An 18,392-nucleotide genomic window follows, 5' to 3' on the forward strand; every position below is an offset into this window, starting at 1 on the left:
TGGAAGACGGGCGTACGTTGTCTGACCACAACCCTCAAAAGGAGTCCACTCTTCCTCTCGTGTTGAGACTTCGTGGAGGTGCTGAGAAAAGGAAGAAGAGGTCTTACACCGCTCCCGAGAAGGATGAGCAGAAGAGAAGGAAGGTTAAGCTGGCTCCTGAAATACTACAAAGCGGATGGGAATGGCGCCATCAGTCGCCTTCGTTGGGAGTGCCCCTCAGGTGAATGTGGTGCTGGGGTTCCTGTGGCCGGCCACCTTGACAGACATTATTGTGGCAAATGCTGTCTGACCTATTGCTTCAACAGAAGACAAGTCGTCGTATTTGGGTTCATAAAAGACATGAACTAACAAAACTAACAAAACAAGGCAAAGAGTGTGTCAGGGAGCTCACACAGATCCGTTCCCCCGTGCTGACCCTTGAGTCCCTCCGCTCCCACTTGGCTGAGAAGGTGCTGAGCGTCACTGGTGCCAGCTGCCATGCGGACAGGCCGTCACTCGGGCAGCGGCTCTTCCATCCTCCTGGCGGCTCACACCACATTTGATGTGACCTAGTTCCCTCCGTGGCATCCATCCACCAGTTCTGTCTGTTTTGGCCTCAGACACACCCAGCTTTCGTCCCCCGGGTGGGAGCGAGGAGGGGTCAGGCGTGCAGATCGATTTCCCGCGTGCCGGGATGCTGGTACCAGCCTTACCACTTGGTATGGCCAAATCAAAGGGACGGGGACCACAAGGGGCAGATGAAGGCTTACTCGTCCCCTAAAGAATTCATCCCACGTCCTTATAGTATATCCACATGACCTTCTTTAAGCAATTCTCCCCAGTGCGGGGGGCGAGGGGGAGACGGGCAGAGCGTCCCTGTTACCTTAGCTCTGTCTCCCTTCCCACCTGTCTCCCTCCCTCTCCCTCTGCAGCTTTTCTCGATGTGCTTACCATGCTGTGTGTGTGTGTGGGGGGGGGGGGGGGGTGTTGGAATGGATCTTGTTTGTGCTGGATGCAATTCATATTTCCTTCAAGGTCTGTTTCCTGGACCGGCAGTCGGGAGATAATTTCCTCCTCCATTTGCCGCTTATCGCTCACTGCACACACGACCCCCTGCCAGGAGGGAGAAAATCCGGCGCTTTCGCTTCTCAAACTTGAGATCCTTTGGTCTTTGCAGCCCAGGAGAATCTCATTACTGACAACGTGACAGGCATGCGGGAGATGTCTGTGTGGCTCCGAGGGGAGGCTGTTCGGAAACACCTGGGCGGGCCTGCCTCGCTTTAAGAGAGCCCGCTGTACGGAAAGGACAACGCCAAAGGCGAGCCAGGAGCGGTGTTCCCGGTGACGGAGGGGGCTTCCCTGTACAGAGGCTTCTCCTTGGGCTTTTAGGTAGCGCCGGCCCTGTTCGGTGTATTTTAAGAATATTTCGTTTTGCCCGGCAGGCGTGGCTCAGTGGTTGAGTGTCCACCTGTGAACCTGGAGATCACGGTTCGATTTCCGGTCAGGGCACATGCCCGGGTTGCGGGCTCGATCCCCAGTGTGGGGTGTGCAGAAGGCAGCCTATCAGTGATTCTCTCTCATCATTGATGTTTCTAGCTCCTTCTCTCTCTCCCTTCCTCTCTGAAATATATATATATATATATATATATATATTACTTAGTTTTATAAAAACTCAATTTATATACAATTTTTAAGGCCAAGGTTATAGAGTAGATGGAAGTTTGCTATTGCAAAGACAGTGTTCGTTCTCAGCTCTTAATTTTTTAAAAAATATATTTTATTGATTTTTTACAAAGAGGAAGGGAGAGGGATAGAGACCTAGAAACATCGATGAGAGAGAAACATCGATCAGCTGCCTCCTGCACACCTCCTACTGGGGATGTGCCCACAACCAAGGTACACGTCCTTGACCAGAATCAAACCTGGGACCTTTCAATCCACAGGCCCATGCTCCATCCACTGAGCCAAACCGGTTAGGACAGCTCTTAATTTTGTTTGAAAAGCTAAGACAATCGCCTGGCTGAGAAGGGCCATGTGGTAAAAGGATTCCAGTGTGAGCCGCTGAAAGCATGGGGCACTTGACAAGACAGAAACTGGTTTATCCAAGTTCTCACGGATAAAAGTAAGCTATAGGACTATCGTTAATGCCTTAAAAATTCACAAGGTGGATGGTAGCAATTGGAATAAATCTAAACACGTTGCAGCCAACATTCATTGTTCCTGCAGCAAAACGGCGATGAAGTCTCACATGAGCTCTTATGAAACGTTAAATCTGGTGTCTTTCGTTGGTCTTGAACAGTGGAGGCATCTGCATGAATTCTCGTCATGGGAGGAATCGTCCGTGCCCAGGAAGGGGCTGCTTCATACTAAAGGTGGTCCCTGAGCAAGGAGCGTCTGCCTTTTACCTAGACGGCTGAAATCTGCTGTTACAGATTTTGGACCAAGCAATGAATTCTGACATTTTTTCACTTCCATCACCTACTCCAGTGGCCAGCATCTCTCCTGGCCCGAGTTCCCCCTCCTGGACCGTCCTGTTATGGGAATGGTGACGGCTCTGAGCTGCCCCACAGAACTCCACCCTGTGTCTAAAGTAGTGGTTCTCAACCTTTCTAAAGCCGCGACCCTTTAATACAGCTCCTCATGTTGTGGTGACCCCCAACCATAACATTATTTTCGTTGCTACTTCATAACTGTAATTTTGCTACTGTTATGAATCGTAATGTAAGTATCTGTGTTTTCCGATGGTCTCAGGCTCTACAGCAGCAGCTCTCAACCTGTGTGTCTCGACCCACAGGTTGAGAACCGCTAGCAGGGTCACCTAAGACCATCGGAAAACACAGATATTTACATTACGATTCATTAACAGTAGCCAAATTATAGTTATGAAGTAGCAACGAAAATAATTTTATGGTTGGGGGTCACCACAGCATGAGGAACTGTACTAAAGGGTCGCGGCATTAGGAAGGTTGAGAACCAGTGGTCTAAAGTGATTCTCGCCGACCTCCCTTTGCTAACACCTGTGTGTTACTGAGAGCCGTCACATGGCTTATCCCACGTTTGCAACATCACAGAGAGCAGGTTTGCAATGTCTCTGACACCTAAGAAGAGCACGTCTGAGTGTGGCAACAGTCTGAGGAGGAAAGAGGAAAAGGTCTGGTGAGACAATTGCCAGCCAGCTTCAGCGATGGGTACATGTGTTTCCAGCTCGCCGCCCGCCCTGACTTGGTTTGGCTGGGCCCTGGACTGTCTAATGAGGTTTAACTCCTTGTCTCAGTTCAAGGTCACGGGCAACTTCAGGATGCTAGCAGCTGCCCTGGGTACCTCCGTCAGGAATCCTGCATTGCCACTTCTGGCCACAAGGGGTCCCAGCCCTCCAAGTGTCAACACCCAGGGATGGAAAGTGGTCCCAGCTCTTCTGTGAGATTCTGTGGGCAGAGCAGGTGGCTTGAGTGGGCGGCCCCCAGAGAGAGCTGCTGAGCTCAGTCGTTGGCCCTGGGTCAATAACCGCTTGGCGCTGTGGGAGCAGTGGTAACGCACATGCAATCGCTGTGCTTTGTGTTATTACTGCAAACAGCAGAAAGCATGGCCCCGGGGAGCAGACAGCTCTCTGTGCAGTCCGGGTTCTGGTCCCAGCTTTGTTCCCACTACCTGTGTGGCCTTGGGCATGCCCCCATCCCCTCTGAGACTCAGTCTCCTCATCTGCCCAGGGAATGGGGCTGGAATAAAATCCCGTCCTCTACAGCTTTGCTGCAACGTAGGCACCTGAAATAGCCCTGACATCAAGTGGTGTCTGAGTCAGCCTTCTGTTCAGCACAAACCGCCCAGCTTACTGAAGTCTTCCATCCTTCTGCCAGATAATCACCGCCCTGGAAGCAAAAGGAGTGAAATCAGCATTCTGTGCCCCGGAATTTTTCAACGTCAGAGCCAGAGGAGCGCTCAGAGAACTTGGTACTACAGGCGTTCTCAAACTTCTCTCAGCCTGGAACCCTTTACTCAGACAAACTCTGACGTGGAAGCCCAAACAGAATACAATTAGCTGCACTCTGGTTAGAAACTGGAGCCCGGAGAGAGGGAGCCAGCTGTCCGAGGTCACTCGGCAACAGAGTGGCAGAGCGGGGTGGAGCTGCCCGCCCCTGGGCCCCTTCCCCAGCAGTGACGCTGAGCCGCAGAGACGTGTGGGAACTCAGACTCATAAGAAAGGGCCGCGTGTGGGGAACTGGGAATTGAACCAGGGCTTTGCCATCGCAAAGTACATCTACTGGCTTTCCTGGGGGGTGGCAGTTCATTCATTGAGTCGGTCATTTATTCAAATCTTAATTGAGCACCAAGTATACACCAGGCACTGTGCTAAGCCCGAGCAGCTGTGGATAAGGCAGCTAGAGCACTCGCCCTCATTGGACCTGGATGTTAGAGGCGGAGACAGACATAAACAAGTGGTAAATGACAAGAAGCAAAACGCAAGGGAGTAAAGTGATGGAGAGTGACAGAATGGGGGGCTGCGTGGGTACCTCTCATTGGTCAAGAGCGGTGCTTCTCTGAGTGTGGTCATTGCAGCCACCTGTGAACTGTTGGTTTCCAGGCTGCAGCAAGACGGAAGGAAGGCTCCTTCCCTGTTTCCTCAGGACAAATAGTCCTGGAGCGGCCCTGGGCCGTGAACTGCACTTGGCACAACCCTGGCCTAAAATACCTCTGAGCCATTGGGTCAGTGCTGTGTATTGGTGTGTTAGGGTTTGAAAGCCTCATGTTTATAACGTAAGTGAAGCTGTTTTGATCTACGGAGTGATTTGTTTAAACTGGGGAGGCCATGTCGGGATGATACCGTCAGAATTGTTGAGCTCCTCAGTGTTGGTTGACATGAACGTATGGAAGAGTGACTGTGGCGTAATGGACGCTGAAACGTGAAATACCAAGCGTCTGCAGGGCTTAACGAGAGAGTGTCTGGTGCGGCCGAGGCTCCTCCCTCTGGCCTCAGTAGCTCGCTGAAGGTATCGGGACACTCGCTCCAGCTGTGAGCAAGGCTGCTCTGTGCCCGCAGTGGTGAAAACCAAGCGGGAGGTGACCTGGCCCGCCAACAGGGCACCTTCGTTCCCAAGCACCTGCTCTTGCACCAGGGACTTGGAATGAGCGCTGGCAGCCGGGTGTCAGCTCCTGGTTGGCTAAGCCGACTCCTCCGAGAACCAGCCGGTGGAAAGTCACACCTCAGTGAGATTTGGGCTTCATTTCTTTCATCTCCCCTTTGCCTGGAACAGTCGTGCCATCCATCTATTATTGCTTTGGAGAACGTTATTTCTTTATTGGCTTATGAAGAGGCATGACCCTGTATGCTTTTGGCTTGTGAAATACTATTATAAATTATAACCCAAAGACCATTTCCGTCTCTGAGCATGATTTTGCCACGAACAAAGCAGTCAGTGCCGCTGATGAGTATACTCCCTGCCCGGGACCCATCCGCCCCGGGACTCATCCGCCCCGTCTCCTCTTCACGCCCACCTTCCCGCCATGCTGCACTGGCTCCGAGGAACTGTCACCAAGGGAGGTTGTGGTGTCTCCCCGCTGGCAGGTGTGATGATGGCGGCCGGTCAGTTCCTTCTAAAGGAGGACGTCCCATCCGAGTCCCTGGCCAGTGGTGAGCTTCGTGAATGGCGGAACAGACCTGGGTCCCACCTCAGGCTGTGTCACTCACTAGCCATGTGATCTTGGAAAATGTCTTTGGTTTTCCTTAACTCTAAAATGGGAATAACGGTGCTTTGCCGGAATAGCTCAGGCACATGAGGGGCTTGACCCAGGGCCTGGAACTCAGGAAGTAGAAGCTCCCATTACTGTGTGCTCATGTGCATGTGTGTGTGTGTGTGTGCATGCATGTGTATGCATGAATGTGTGCATGAGCATATGAGTGCATGTGTTTGCACATGTGTGTGCCTGAGTGTGCGAGCGCACGTGTGTGTGTGACACCCATCTCCTCCACCGCTGTTGGAGAGTCCCTCCCAGGACCCACTGTGGCCAGGGGCACTGACGGCCTTCCCGTCTCTCGCCAGATTGCCAGGGGATCGTGGAGGACGTGGTCCTGCTGGGCGCGCCCGTCGAAGGAGAAGCCAAGCACTGGGAGCCTTTCCGGAAGGTGGTGTCCGGCAGGATCATCAACGGCTACTGCAGGTCTGCCCAAACCCAGGCCAGGGGAGTGCCCACGGGTACGGAGCAGCTAGTGTGCCCGAGGCCTGGCCCTGTTAGCGCTCTGAATGGAAGCCTCCGTCCCGTAGGATGAAGAGCTGGACACAGTCTCTCTGTGTCAGGCCTGAGACCAGGCTGTCACCATGACCAGGGGAGAGGGGGACATGGGCGAGTGGGACATAGCTTGAGAAACAAAGGTCTGGCTTCATCGGGAGTCTCCAGTGCCCACTAGGAGCTCGTGTGCGCGTCATCTGGCAATGCAGGAAGGGGTGGGGGTGGGGGGCTGAGGTCTCTGTTACAGCCCGGGGGCTGGTGAGATCACTTGAAAGGCAACGTGGAGAGAGAGAGGAAACAAACGCTGGGTTCCGAGTCTAAGGAAGAAACTTCAGGGTGGGAGGGGAAGAGGCTCCGGCCTGAGGTTAGGGGCAACTCAGAATCCTCCAACATCCTGTGCCCGAGGCTCTAAGCTGCACAGGGAATACAGAGATGGACACTATGAGAGACGCTCACGTCTAGCGGAAGGGACACGTGGAAAGAGACAATTATTTTTCAAACCTAAAAATGAATCTTGAAGCAGTGGGCTGGGGGGAGGATATAACAAGTATTAGACTCTTTCCACCTCCCAGACCCTGGCTTTGTTATAATTATCTACTTTAATCCTCCCCAAGCCCCATGGTGTTGGTATTATGAGTCCCGTTTTACAAGTGAGGAAACTGAGGCTCAGAGAGGTTAAGTCAAATGGCCAGTTAACTTTAATCTTGATCTAAGCTCAACCATCTTAAAAAAGGACCCAAAACTGGAACAGATTTGAAACCCCTTATCATTTTGATTCTTTAGTTCATAGGAATAGCTAGCTGTGTACTTCAGAACTAAAGATAAAGATGGTTTTAGCCATGGATAGGGGGTTCAGCTAATCACTTTGTCTCTTTCATACATACTCTAAGCTGAGATTTTAGAATCAGGATATGGTAAAAAAAAAAAAAAAGAAGAAGAAGAAGAAGAAGAAGAAGAAGAAGAAGAAGAAGAAGAAGAAGAAACAAAAGACAAAGAGCCATAACGTATAAAGAGCTCATGCAAATCAATAAGAAAAATGTGTATAATAAGAAACCAGCCAATGGATATGTACACATAAACTCACAGAATAAATACAAATAGTCAATAAACTTTTGAGAAGATACCCAACTTCAACATTAATGAAATAAATGCAGATTAAAATCAGTAAGAAGATAATGTTTATCACCCATGAGATTATCAAACACCATTTAGTCTGACAGTGTTACCTATTGTGTGAAAACGAGTAACATTTCGTGTTGGTGACGATGCGGAGAAATGAGCACTTTCACACATACGCTGTCGGTGGCCGTTGAATTCAGTAAATCCTTTCTGGAGGACAAGCAGCAATAGCTATCAGAAGTTTTAAAGTGCCAGTTTTCTGACACTCCTCCCCCAAAGTTTGACTTCTAAGATCCTGATCTACTAGATACACATGTGCACAGAGAGGGCTGTAAAAAGTGGGTAGTTGCAGCTTCATTTTTAATTTAAAAATGAAAACAACCTGAAGGACCATAGGAAGGGGACTAGTTAAAGGGAGGAAAAGGGGGTGCCACAATCCATACTGCGATCCCACATATGAAGGGAGAACCGTCTGCACATGCGCACATGTGCCTGCCTGCCCGGCAGCCCCCAGGAAGGTGCAGGAGGGCCATCAGGAGCTGATGACAGCGGCCACCCCTGAGGAATGGACAGGCACCAGAGGTAGGGCATGAAAGAGACGTTATTGATTTTTTTAAGTAAGGATAGTTTTAAAAACAAGAAAAGAAACAGAATGGACCAACCTTTGAGGTCAGACCATCCTCGGTTAAAATTTTGGCTCCACCATTACCTATTGTGTGGCTTTGGACAAACAACCCTGAATCCCAGTGTTCCTGCCTATCAGATGGGAATGGGAGTCCCTCTGCACAGGGGTTCTAAGAAAATTAAATGAGGTTCTAGGAAAATTAAAAAGGGTGCCCAGCAGGTGCCCAGTAGACGATAGCAGTTAGAATGACTGTTACTGGCATCTTCGCATGACACATGACTTTATGGTGCTTGTCATAAGCAGCAAGGGAAAGAATTAAAATTGCATGTGTGCGATATGAGATCAACAGACTCTTATTAAACCCATCTGTTCTATTGAGAACCGAGGCTAATAAGCTAGCTTTTCAATTATTCTGTGAAATCCTGGGCCATCCCTTGAGAGAGATAGGAGGAGGAGGAGGACGAGGACGAGGAGGAGGAGGAGGAGGAGGAAGGAGAGAAGAAGAAAGGAACGTAACAGACCAAGACAATAACTGTAGTTTCTTGGTAAATTAAACACCAATCAGAAATTTATATTCTGAGTTCCCAAAGGCATTTTAGTTGCCGTGAGCCTACTTGAATGTGGAGTGAGGGGATGGGGGGAGCATCAGGCCAACACTGTCAGACTAAATACACTTACAAATGTATAATCTACACTAATAAAAGAGAAAGATGCAAATTGACCATACCTCCACAACGCCCACCAGCCAATCAGGAGTGAGTATGCAAATTAACCCAACAAATATGGCGGGTTAATTTGCTTATGAAGGCACGGAGCGACTACTGAAGACGACTGAAGACTGAAGAGGCTTGGCTTCTCCACTGTGGCCAGAGTGAAGACCTGGGTCCCTGGTGCCAGAGGAAAAACGGTGCCAGCAGCCAGGGGAAGGAAGGCCTATTGCACAAATCTTCATGCAATGGGCCTCTAGTGTACTTCAATAAAGCTCTATACAAATCCCTTCACAAACCCCCCGGAGCCTAGCCAGGCAAGTGGTGCTGCCCCCTGTGGTACCGTGAGGAAACTGGAGGGTCCAGTTCCTCACCAGGACTGCACAGCAGAGCCAGGATGTGAACTCAGGCAGACCTGTCTCACTCCACAATGCAAAGGTTTCATCCTGCCTCCCAGGGGGACTCCGTGTGGCCTCTGCTCAGGTACCATGTGGGCAGGAGATGAGGTAGAAGGAGGAGCAGGGGGACCCCCAGTGGCTCCAGCCTCTGAGTAGCGAAGGAGTGCCCTTCAATGGGCCGTGTGATGGCCAATCAAGGGTCCAGCTGTGTGATTCGTGCCCCAGCGTCGCCTGGAGGGCCACTGAGGCAAGGCTTGCTGGGCCCCACCCCAGGGAGTTCCTGGTTCAGCTCAGGGTACAGGAGACGGGACTGAGGCACAGTCCTGGGAAAAAGAGCCAGGACCGGACACACAGAGGGTGTGTGACAAACGTCACAAAAGGAGCAAAGATGTGAAGGACAAAGGAGTGATCATATCAGCTGGAGGGGTTCAGGGGCGCTCCCGGGGAAAGTGATCCAAGCTGCATTTTGAAAGGACGGATAGTCTCTCTTAGCCCACAGACACTAAAGGAATGGAGCAAGCAGGGGAGGCCACACCACCCACCACGGCCCAGAGTAGGAGGTAGATTGGTCCCCGATGCTTCTCCAGTGCTCGCGTGGGAGCACTGTGCACATGGCGTGCCGTCTCAGTGCACGCTCCCACCCACCCGTCTCAGTGCACGCTCCCACCCACCCCCACCCCCGTCTCAGTGCACGCTCCCACCCACCCCCACCCCCGTCTCAGTGCACGCTCCCACCCACCCCCACCCCCGTCTCAGTGCACGCTCCCACCCCCCGTCTCAGTGCACGCTCCCACCCACCCCGAGAGGAGGCTGGCTCGGAGGGGCCGAGCAACTTGTCCAAGATCCCACAGCTAACCATCGACCAGGCGGGACTTGAACCGGCTCCATGTGACCCACTCCGGCAAGAGAGGCAGAGGAGGGGTCTTGAAGGCCCTCTGGTTTGCTCAGCACAGTTTAGAGAACATGGAACCTTCTTGCCGATGTTCCTGTTCGGTCCCTCAGTGCCTGTGAATGCAGTTTACAGCTTTGAGTAGAGTGTTGTCATAAGACAAACATTTTGAAAGGAACGATTCTGACTTTGCTCATATATAAATGCCTGAAACAGCAAAGGAAAGAATTAAAATTGCACGTGCGCCCAGCTCCGATCGGTCCACTCGCCCAGGAGGGGCAGGCACCCCGGGGGAACTGGGAATCCTCTGACCCGAGAACACCTCTCCTGCTCCACGTGCTGACTTGTCGAGAACTTCGCCCAGTTTCCTCATCCATCCATCCATCCATCCATCCATCCATCCATCCATCCAATAGGCAGCCATCTACTGCATGTCAGTTCGTTCTCAGCTCTGGGGACCCAGCAGGGAACACAGCAGACACCTTCATGGAGCTCCCATGCCCCGGGCAGCACTGCCAAGGGTCCCCTGCGGTTCCCACCCCACGGGTACAGTCGGGGCCCTGGTCTCCCACAGAAACACCTGTCCCACCAGACTCCCCTGGGCCCGGCAGGGCCCCTCCTTGTCCTGGGGCTTCCCTGAGGCTGGTGTTCACCCGTTCTGTGCCCGCAGGGGGGACTGGCTGCTGAGCTTCGTGTACCGCACGTCCTCGGCGCAGCTCCAGGTGGCCGGCCTGCAGCCCGTGCTGCTGCAGGACAGGAGGGTGGAGAACGTGGACCTGTCCTCCGTGGTGAGTACCCCGCCTGGCCCTCCCAGGCTCTGCGTCTGCCAGCCGGGGCACTTCATGAACCAGGGACTCTAGCCCCGGCCATTCCTCCCCGCGGAGGGAGCGCATGGCATCGGCTTGGGAGGAGGGGACTCCTCTCTGTGCAGCACCCTTGGGCCGTGGCTTCGTCACCGGGCCCTTTACATGCTTTGCCTCTAGTCCTTAATGCAGCCTCGGGGCCGGCATTATTACCCGCCTATCGCAGGTTAGGGTATGAAACTGAGGCTTAGAAAAGTTTCTGTCACAAACTAGCAATGAATAGCCTGCACTTGAACCCCCAGAGCCCATGCGCTGGCCCCTACATTACCGCCCCAGTCCTCTCGCCTCACCTCCCCCCCCCCATTCCTCCTCCCAGGGTCCCCACCCTGAGTCCCTCACCCCAGGTGACTAGTCAGGACAGTCTGTTTTCTCCCAAAGTGACCAGAGGATGCAGGTGGAGGAAACAGGCCAGGCCACAGCAGAAGCTCCTGGTTAAAGGGAGAGTCGTCCCGGGGCAGACAGGAGCCTGTGGCCCCACAGGAAGCCTTTTCCATCATCCTTCCCCCGACAGGCTTGCTTCATATGATGCAAACCTCACCACAGCCCCCGAATGTAGGGGTGAGGCTTCCCCAGGGCACAGACTGAAAACCGAGGCTTGAGACAGTGGGTTTACAGCCAGGAGTCGTGGATCTGGCTCTGAAACCCAGTCCGGAGCCTGAGCTGCCCAGCTCCCTGGGAGTGCGGTGCACTGGGTAAGGAGACCGGAAACCACAGGACTCAGAGCGATGCCTCCTGACTCCCGTCCAGGGGCCTCTGTTCCACTTAAGGGCCCCTGTGCCCTTCAGGGGGTAGGAGAAGTGATGTGTGCCTCACCACAAGAGTCTCCCTCTGCCAGAGGAACAGCCGTAAGTTCCTTTTAAATGAAATCTCCTTTCAATGCCACAGCCCTAGCAAGATCCAACTTCTGCCCCGGGAAGCCCCTGAATGGGATATATTGGGAAGAGCACAGCCCTCGGCACAAGGGAGGCGTGGCCTAGAATCCTGGCTTGGCCACTGGTATACTGGCTGTGTGACCTTGGGCCAGTTACTTAACGTCTCTGTGCCTGTTTCCTCATCTGTGAACTGGGGGAAATCACCTACCTTCCAGGCAGCCCATGTGAGAGGCGAGGCAAATAGTCGGCCCTCATTTAATCCTAGCTCCCTCCGCTCCTGCCTCGCCACCACCTCAGTTCTGCCCTTTGGCCGGCAGACATCTCCCTCTTCTGACTGCCTTCCAGGCAGCTTCCCGGCTCTGCCTAATAATAGCTCTTTATCACATTAGGAGAACGTCACAAAAGGCAGTGCTTTCCTCTTTGGGGCAATTAGAGTAATTAGCATTGCTTTGTGCCGCCCTCCTGTTTTCCCTGAAAATTCCTGCTGGAGGAGAGGTTGCTGGCAAAAGAGTTTCCTTAGAGCTGTTGGAGGAAGCACCGGCTGCCCTGTGCTCAGGGCAGAGACCTCAGGATCTGCCTTCTGGGACGACATGGCCTGGCCCTTGGTGTATCATCTCAGATGTCAGCCACCCGCCCACACGTGGTCTGAGGTGGCCCCTGACCTAAGGACAAGCCTGAGCCGGGAGGGAGGGAGGGGCTGGCCCTGTCGCAGGCTGGGGAATCTCAGGGGTAAGGGAAGCAGACAAAGGCCAGGCTGCCTCGCAGTGTGGGTTACCATAGGCAGGGGACTCCGCCACCCCAGGGGCCAAGTCATAAGGCTTCTGGGGCAGAGACCCAGCCCAGGGCCTCTGAATCTTCATGTCCCAAAGGCAATGCCAGCTGGCTTCTAGAACTTAGCACAGGCGTGGCATAAAATAGACACGTAACAGTAACAATGGTAGCCAACATGTGCCAGGAACTGCTTCCCATGCTTCGCAGATCTTACGGCGCTCCCAGGAAGTAGGGATAGAAAGCCCATTGAAGAGATGTGGAAACTGAGGCTGCAGGAGGGGACACTGCATGTGAGAGGCAGAGCCAGATGAATCCGGGGAACCTGCCGCAGAGCCTAGGCTCTTGCCCACAGCATTCACACACAAACACACACACACACACACACACACCTACCTCTGTGCCGTCCCATCAGTGACCTCTCCCTCTAGGCCAGGGAGCCTGTTACATGTATTGTCTCATTGAAGCCTCACAAAAGGTCACGTGGTATAGGTGTCTCTAATTAGCCCCATTTTGCAGATTAAAAAACTGAGGCCCAAGAGGTAAAGGAACTTGAAGATGCCCGGTAGGCTTGAAAGGAGGTGTTGGGCAGGCAGAGGTGGGTAGCAGCAGCCTGTTTGGGCAAGTCGAGGCGTCTTGCAAGGCAGGAAACAGGAAGTGCTGAGGCCCATTCATACTGTGTGGATCCATAACAGTGAGCACCCACAATGAGCACCCACAATGTACAGAGCTGGCCGTGGGGAGCAGAGGTGAGTTAGAAGTGGTCCCCGCGCTCCCTAAGCTCAGTCTGTCAGAGAACACAAACGTTTAAGCAGATGAAAATGATGGGGTGCAATGAATACTGTCACAGGGAGCCCGAAGAGGGACCCTACCAGCGTGGGAAGGTCTAGAATGGTTTCTCAGCACCAGTGGCACCCAGCACGTAATGAGGTGAGAGGCAGATTTCAATCAAAACAGCCAGGGGATGATCATAGGCTGAAATCTTTTTTTTTTTTTTAATTGGTTTCAGAGAGGAAGGAAGAAGGAGAGAGTGATAGAAACATCAATGATGAGTATCATTGATCAGCTGCCTCCTGCATGCCCTCTACTGGGGATCGAGCCCGCAACCCGGGCATGTGCTCTTGACCAGAATCGAACCTGGAACCCTTTAGTCTGCAGGCTGACGCTCTATCCACTGAGCCAAACAGGCTAGGGCTAGGCTGAAATCTTGATCCAACATCAGCCACGCCAGAACTTTTCACTGCTAAAGATACTCCCCCTGCCCGCCCCCCCACCCCCGCCCCGCTATCCGTAAAACTGGAGCTCCGCCAGTGAGTTCTCCCCCTGGGTCTTTGCAGAATGGCAGCTCAGGAACAGGGTGGGCTGGGACCCGGACCGACCTATGGCCCCCGAGGACCGGAGCTGTGCCTTCTAGGAAGCTGCACAGCGGAATTTCCGTCTGGAATCAGCTGTAGCCAGTGGCCACAAACACCTCCCTCCGCCCTGCCCTGCCTGCCTCCACCCAGCCCCAGCACCACCTTCACCAACGTTGGGAAGGGATAGGGAGGCAGTTCTTGCTTGTCCCCATGGGTCTAGGTTCCTGCTGGCTGGGATGCAGACATGATGGCTAGAGCTTGGCAACCCAGCCACCTTGGGTTCCCACCTAGATCAGCCTAGCTAACGCCCTACCCTCCACCCCCTGCTTCCAAGGACACTAAGGTAAGGGAACTTATATTTATGGAGCACCTACTGTGTGCCAGGCACTGTGGCTTATTTGTATTATATCTTCCCACAGACACCCTGAGCTCATGTGAAGCCCAGAGAGGGGCGGTAGTTTGTTCATGACACACAGCACGTGAAGAGCAAAGCCATATGCTGTGCTGGAGATGCTGCGAGCATCTCCCTAGTTAGTTAATGTCCCTGGAGAACGGTTTTGGGTCCCACGTGGAACATAATGGTAAGAGGGAGCATATACGGGGTCCCTGCGAAGTGCCAGGCCCTTGAACTCTTGTAGCTGTCATTCAGGGTCGGTGTGATGACCCTCGTTTTACAGATGGGGAGCCTCCGGACCTCGTAAGGACTCACCCAGTCACTAGTAAGAGACAGAGCCAAGGCTTTTCTCAGGTCCCAAACTCCGGTTCTGTCTAGGGCCCTGCAGCCTCTAATGCCCACCCTCTGTGGAGGCAGCTGCCCCACCTTGACCCCCACCCTGAACCCAGGCATCTGAGAGGCCCTTCTGTGTGGGTGTTGTCCCTGAACACGATTTACAAGTTTTGGTAAAGAAAGGAACAAGAAGTAGGCAGGTTCTGGTTCTGAGAAAATAACAAACTGTACAGGGGACTATCTTTCTGTGTTTTTGAGAAATCGTTTGCATAACCCAGTGTGATTGGTGATTCAGATGGAAATGCAGATGTTATCAGCCAAGCCTTTGTGTTGTCTCCTAAGACTCCCCACACCTGCCTCCCCAGTGTTTTCCTGTCTTCTTTATCAGCAGAGCCTTCCTCTTCAGCCTTGAAGGGAAGTTGTGTCTCGGGTTTACCTTTGACACTGACGCAGACGCCCTAGACTGGCCGGTAAAGCATGGGACTCCACGGCAGGGAGCAGATCTGAGCTAAGCAGCCTCTGCACGCAGCCCCTGGAGCACAGCACGTGGCTTTGCTCTTCCTGTGCTGTGTGTCATTAAGCAAACCACCGCCCCTCTCTGGGCTTCACTTGCCTCATCTGTAAAATGTGAGTGATTTTTTAAAAATTTCCTCTCGCTCACTGATTTTCTGTGAAGAGAACAGACCTGACTCAAATCTCAGCTCTGATACTTTCTAGCTGTATGACTTTGGGCAAGTCACTTTACTTCTCCATGGCTCAATTTCTTCATCTATAATTAGTAGCCAACTCCTGTCAAGGAGTATATCCAGTAAGCTCATTTTCTGCAATGTATGGACTGCCTGTGTGTTGAGCATAGTTCATTATCACAGTTGGGCATCTAATCACACTTCTGCTGACACATCCCTGCACAATAAAGTGGGGGTGTCTCTAGTCTCTGAGGAAGAGGGTGGGCACTTCGGATTCTTGACCCTTGTCTTAGTGAAGATTCGGGTCCATATAACCGAGGCCCCGTTGAAGTGGCTTAAACAAAAGGAGTTGATGCTGTCATATAAGAACAGGACAGAATAGGCTGTTCAGGGCTGGGATGGTGGCTCCATAGTCTTCAGGGGCCAAAATTCCCGGTCTTGCTGCTTTTGCAAGCCAGCAGGTGGACTTCGTGAGCTGACTCATGGCCCAACATGGCTGCTGGCGCTCTGGCCATCATGTCTGAATTCCAGCCAGCAGGAAAGGAAATATGGGGGAAAGAAGAGCACGCCCCTTTTAAAGAGACCTCCAGGCAGTACCACCTAACACTGCCGCTTCATTCATTGGCCAGAACTTGTCGCGATGCTACACTCAGCTGCAAGAGAGGACGGTGCCCAGCCATACATTGAAGTTCTGTGACTAAGGGAAAAGGGGGAGAGTGAGGTGTAGAAGAAGGGTCCCTGCAGTCTGTGACATAGCTCTGTTTTCAGGTTGGGGGCTTTACAGCAACCTCACAGCAACGCTCTGTGTAGCTACGCTTACTGTCCCCATTTTACAGCTGAGGCAAGTGGAGGTCAGAGGATAAAGGCCCTTGCCCAAGAGCCGGCTGCTGAGCAGCAGAGCCCTTCTGCCGTAACTTAAAGCTGCAGAATGAGAACCTCCACTCCGACTATCAGGAGATTCCTTCCTGCCCCCAGAGGAGGACCCAGATTTTGTAGAGAAACTTCCTTCATCGTTACTTAATGGGTTTTAGAGCAGCCTTGAACTTAGAGGTTCCCACCCCACTTTGGATTTCAGAGTCACGGAGAGTTGGAGACAGAGCATTGGTGATGGAGGGCGAGGGTGAGGCCCAGGAGCTTAGCTTGGGACCCTGGGGAGGGCTGGGCTCTGGCCCCCACGGTGGCCCTCACTCGCTGTCCTCCTGCAGGTCAGCGGCCACTTGGACTATGGCAAGCAGATGGACGTCATCCTGAAGACGGTGGGCGTCCCCACCAAGCCAGGCTGGGACGAGAAGGGGCTTTTGATGGCCCCAGGCAACCTGCCCCAAGAGGAGCCTCGCCGGGCAGCAGCCGCCGCCGCATCGGACAAGACCGGCGACCAGGATGGGCAAAGCCGGGGTTCCGCACCCAGAGACGCCTCCCCGGTGTCCGCATCCGCTGACCCCAGCCAAGCCCAGGTGCCAACGGGGCCGGACCACCCCGAAGGGGCCTCCCCTCCTGCTGCTGCCTGCCCTGCGGAGACCCCCCCGACCTGCAGCCATGGCGTGAGCCCCAACCCACTGGGCTGCCCCAGCTGTGCCAGCGAGATCCAGGGACCCTGCCCAGGGCTGGATTGACCCCCAAAGGGGACTCGAGCCGTCTTCCCAGATTTCCATACGTGGTGCTCCTACCCCCGTCCACCAGGCTCCCCGCAGGAGCTCGGAAGACTTCCCACCCGTGCCTTTCTTAAAGGAAGGCTTTGGGGTTGAAGAGCAAGGAATTGTACCACAAAAAGGGGGAATTGTAGGGAGACGATGGCTCCTCTCCGGGGAGGCAAGGCCAGAGCCCTGCAGAGTCTACCAAGCACAGCTGAGAGCCCTCGGACTCCTGTGCTCCAGGTCACAGCCGTGGGGCTGGCTCTCCATCAGGAGGTCCAGGCGGCTCTTTGGGGCCTGAGGTTCCTACCTGCCACTCCCCCCCCACCTCCGTCTGCCTGCCCTCCTTCCACTCCAGGGCTGCCCACCAGCCCACAGGCACCTCTGACACACCTACCGAGCAGGCACCAGAAGGAGCAGGCAGCTCACTCTCTCTGCTCTTGGGAGATCCGATCACACCTGGGCTGTGCACTGCACAACAACAGGGGCGCCAGTCGCACCGACGCGATGTGAAAGGCACCCCCCAAAGCTGTACTGCATGGCGGCCCTGGATGTAACTGTAACAGAGCACAGCGAGCAAATGCTGAATGCGCCTGCAGTACGGGTGGGAGCTGGGCCTGGTAGCAAGAGGGGGTTGTACAGGGGAAGGATTGCCCGTAGCAAGAGCAGAGGTGATGGTGATGGTGATGGTAAAAATAAAGAAGGGCTACCTACCACCCAGCGAGTATTGACCGTAACCGAGGGCTTACGTGGATTGCCTCAGTTGACCCCCGCAACAACCCGATGAGGTAGCTACTAGTATCATCATCATTTTACACCTGTAGATACGGATGCCCAGAGAGGTCAGGTAACCTGCTCAAGGTCACACAGCTGGTCGATCTCAAGTTGGGCCTCTGGAGCCCAGCTCTTAGCCATTGTACCAGGTGCCAATGGGGCCGGACCAACCCGAAGGGGCCTCCCCTCCTGCTGCTGCCTGCCCTGCAGAGAACCCCCAGACCTGCAGCCATGGCGTGACCCCAACCCACTGGACTGCCCCAGCTGTGCCAGCGAGATCCAGGGACCCTGCCCAGGGCTACACCTCTAAGGACCTTCCCCTTTGTTCCTCCCACTGCCCATGAGTGACAGGGCCAGAGATCGTTCCCCCACCCATTGTGCAGATGGGAAAATCAAGATCCACGCAGAGAAAGTATTGACAAGCTCTGGAGCAGGCAGTGGGGAGGAGAGACGGGAGGAATTGGTGTTGGAGCTGAACTGGTCCTCAGGGGCATGTGTATTTGTTCGTTCATTTAACAAATGTTTACAGAACTCTTGCTGCCATTAATCCAAACAGCTCATGGAAAACTGAGGCCCCGAGAGGGTAAGTGACTTGGCTGAGGTCCCAGAGCAAACTAGGGGCAGAGTGTGGACATGAACCCAAGTCACCTGTGCCAGGGTCTCCTCCCACTTCATCAGCAGTGTCCCCAGCCCGAGTGGCCCCTCCAGCAGATCCAGTCCACACTCCAGTGAATCCAGTCCGCACTGCAGTCACTGCTGTCAGCTAGTGTTTATTGA

The 18,392-nt window shown here is 53.6% G+C and overlaps 1 protein-coding gene across 5 annotated transcripts in view; it reads left to right on the top strand.

The window, feature by feature from the left end:
- TMCO4 (transmembrane and coiled-coil domains 4) overlaps positions 1-18,341 on the top strand; it is a 71,975-nt gene extending 53,634 nt beyond the window's left edge. For 3 of the 5 annotated variants that reach the window (XM_079777997.1, XM_079777995.1, XM_079777996.1), the window contains exons 13-15: positions 6,015-6,132; positions 10,610-10,727; positions 16,416-18,341. In XM_079777997.1, coding sequence (XP_079634123.1) covers positions 6,015-6,132; positions 10,610-10,727; positions 16,416-16,823 — 644 coding nt within the window. In that variant the 3' untranslated portion in view covers positions 16,824-18,341. The remainder of the gene's footprint in view (positions 1-6,014; positions 6,133-10,609; positions 10,728-16,415) is intronic. The other 2 variants (XM_079777994.1, XM_079777993.1) reach the window with 1 other exon arrangement.
- Positions 18,342-18,392: the final 51 nt, after the last annotated feature.

Source organism: Cnephaeus nilssonii (genome assembly GCF_951640355.1).
Source record: "Cnephaeus nilssonii genome assembly, chromosome: 7".
Classification (NCBI taxonomy): Eukaryota; Metazoa; Chordata; class Mammalia; order Chiroptera; family Vespertilionidae; genus Cnephaeus; species Cnephaeus nilssonii.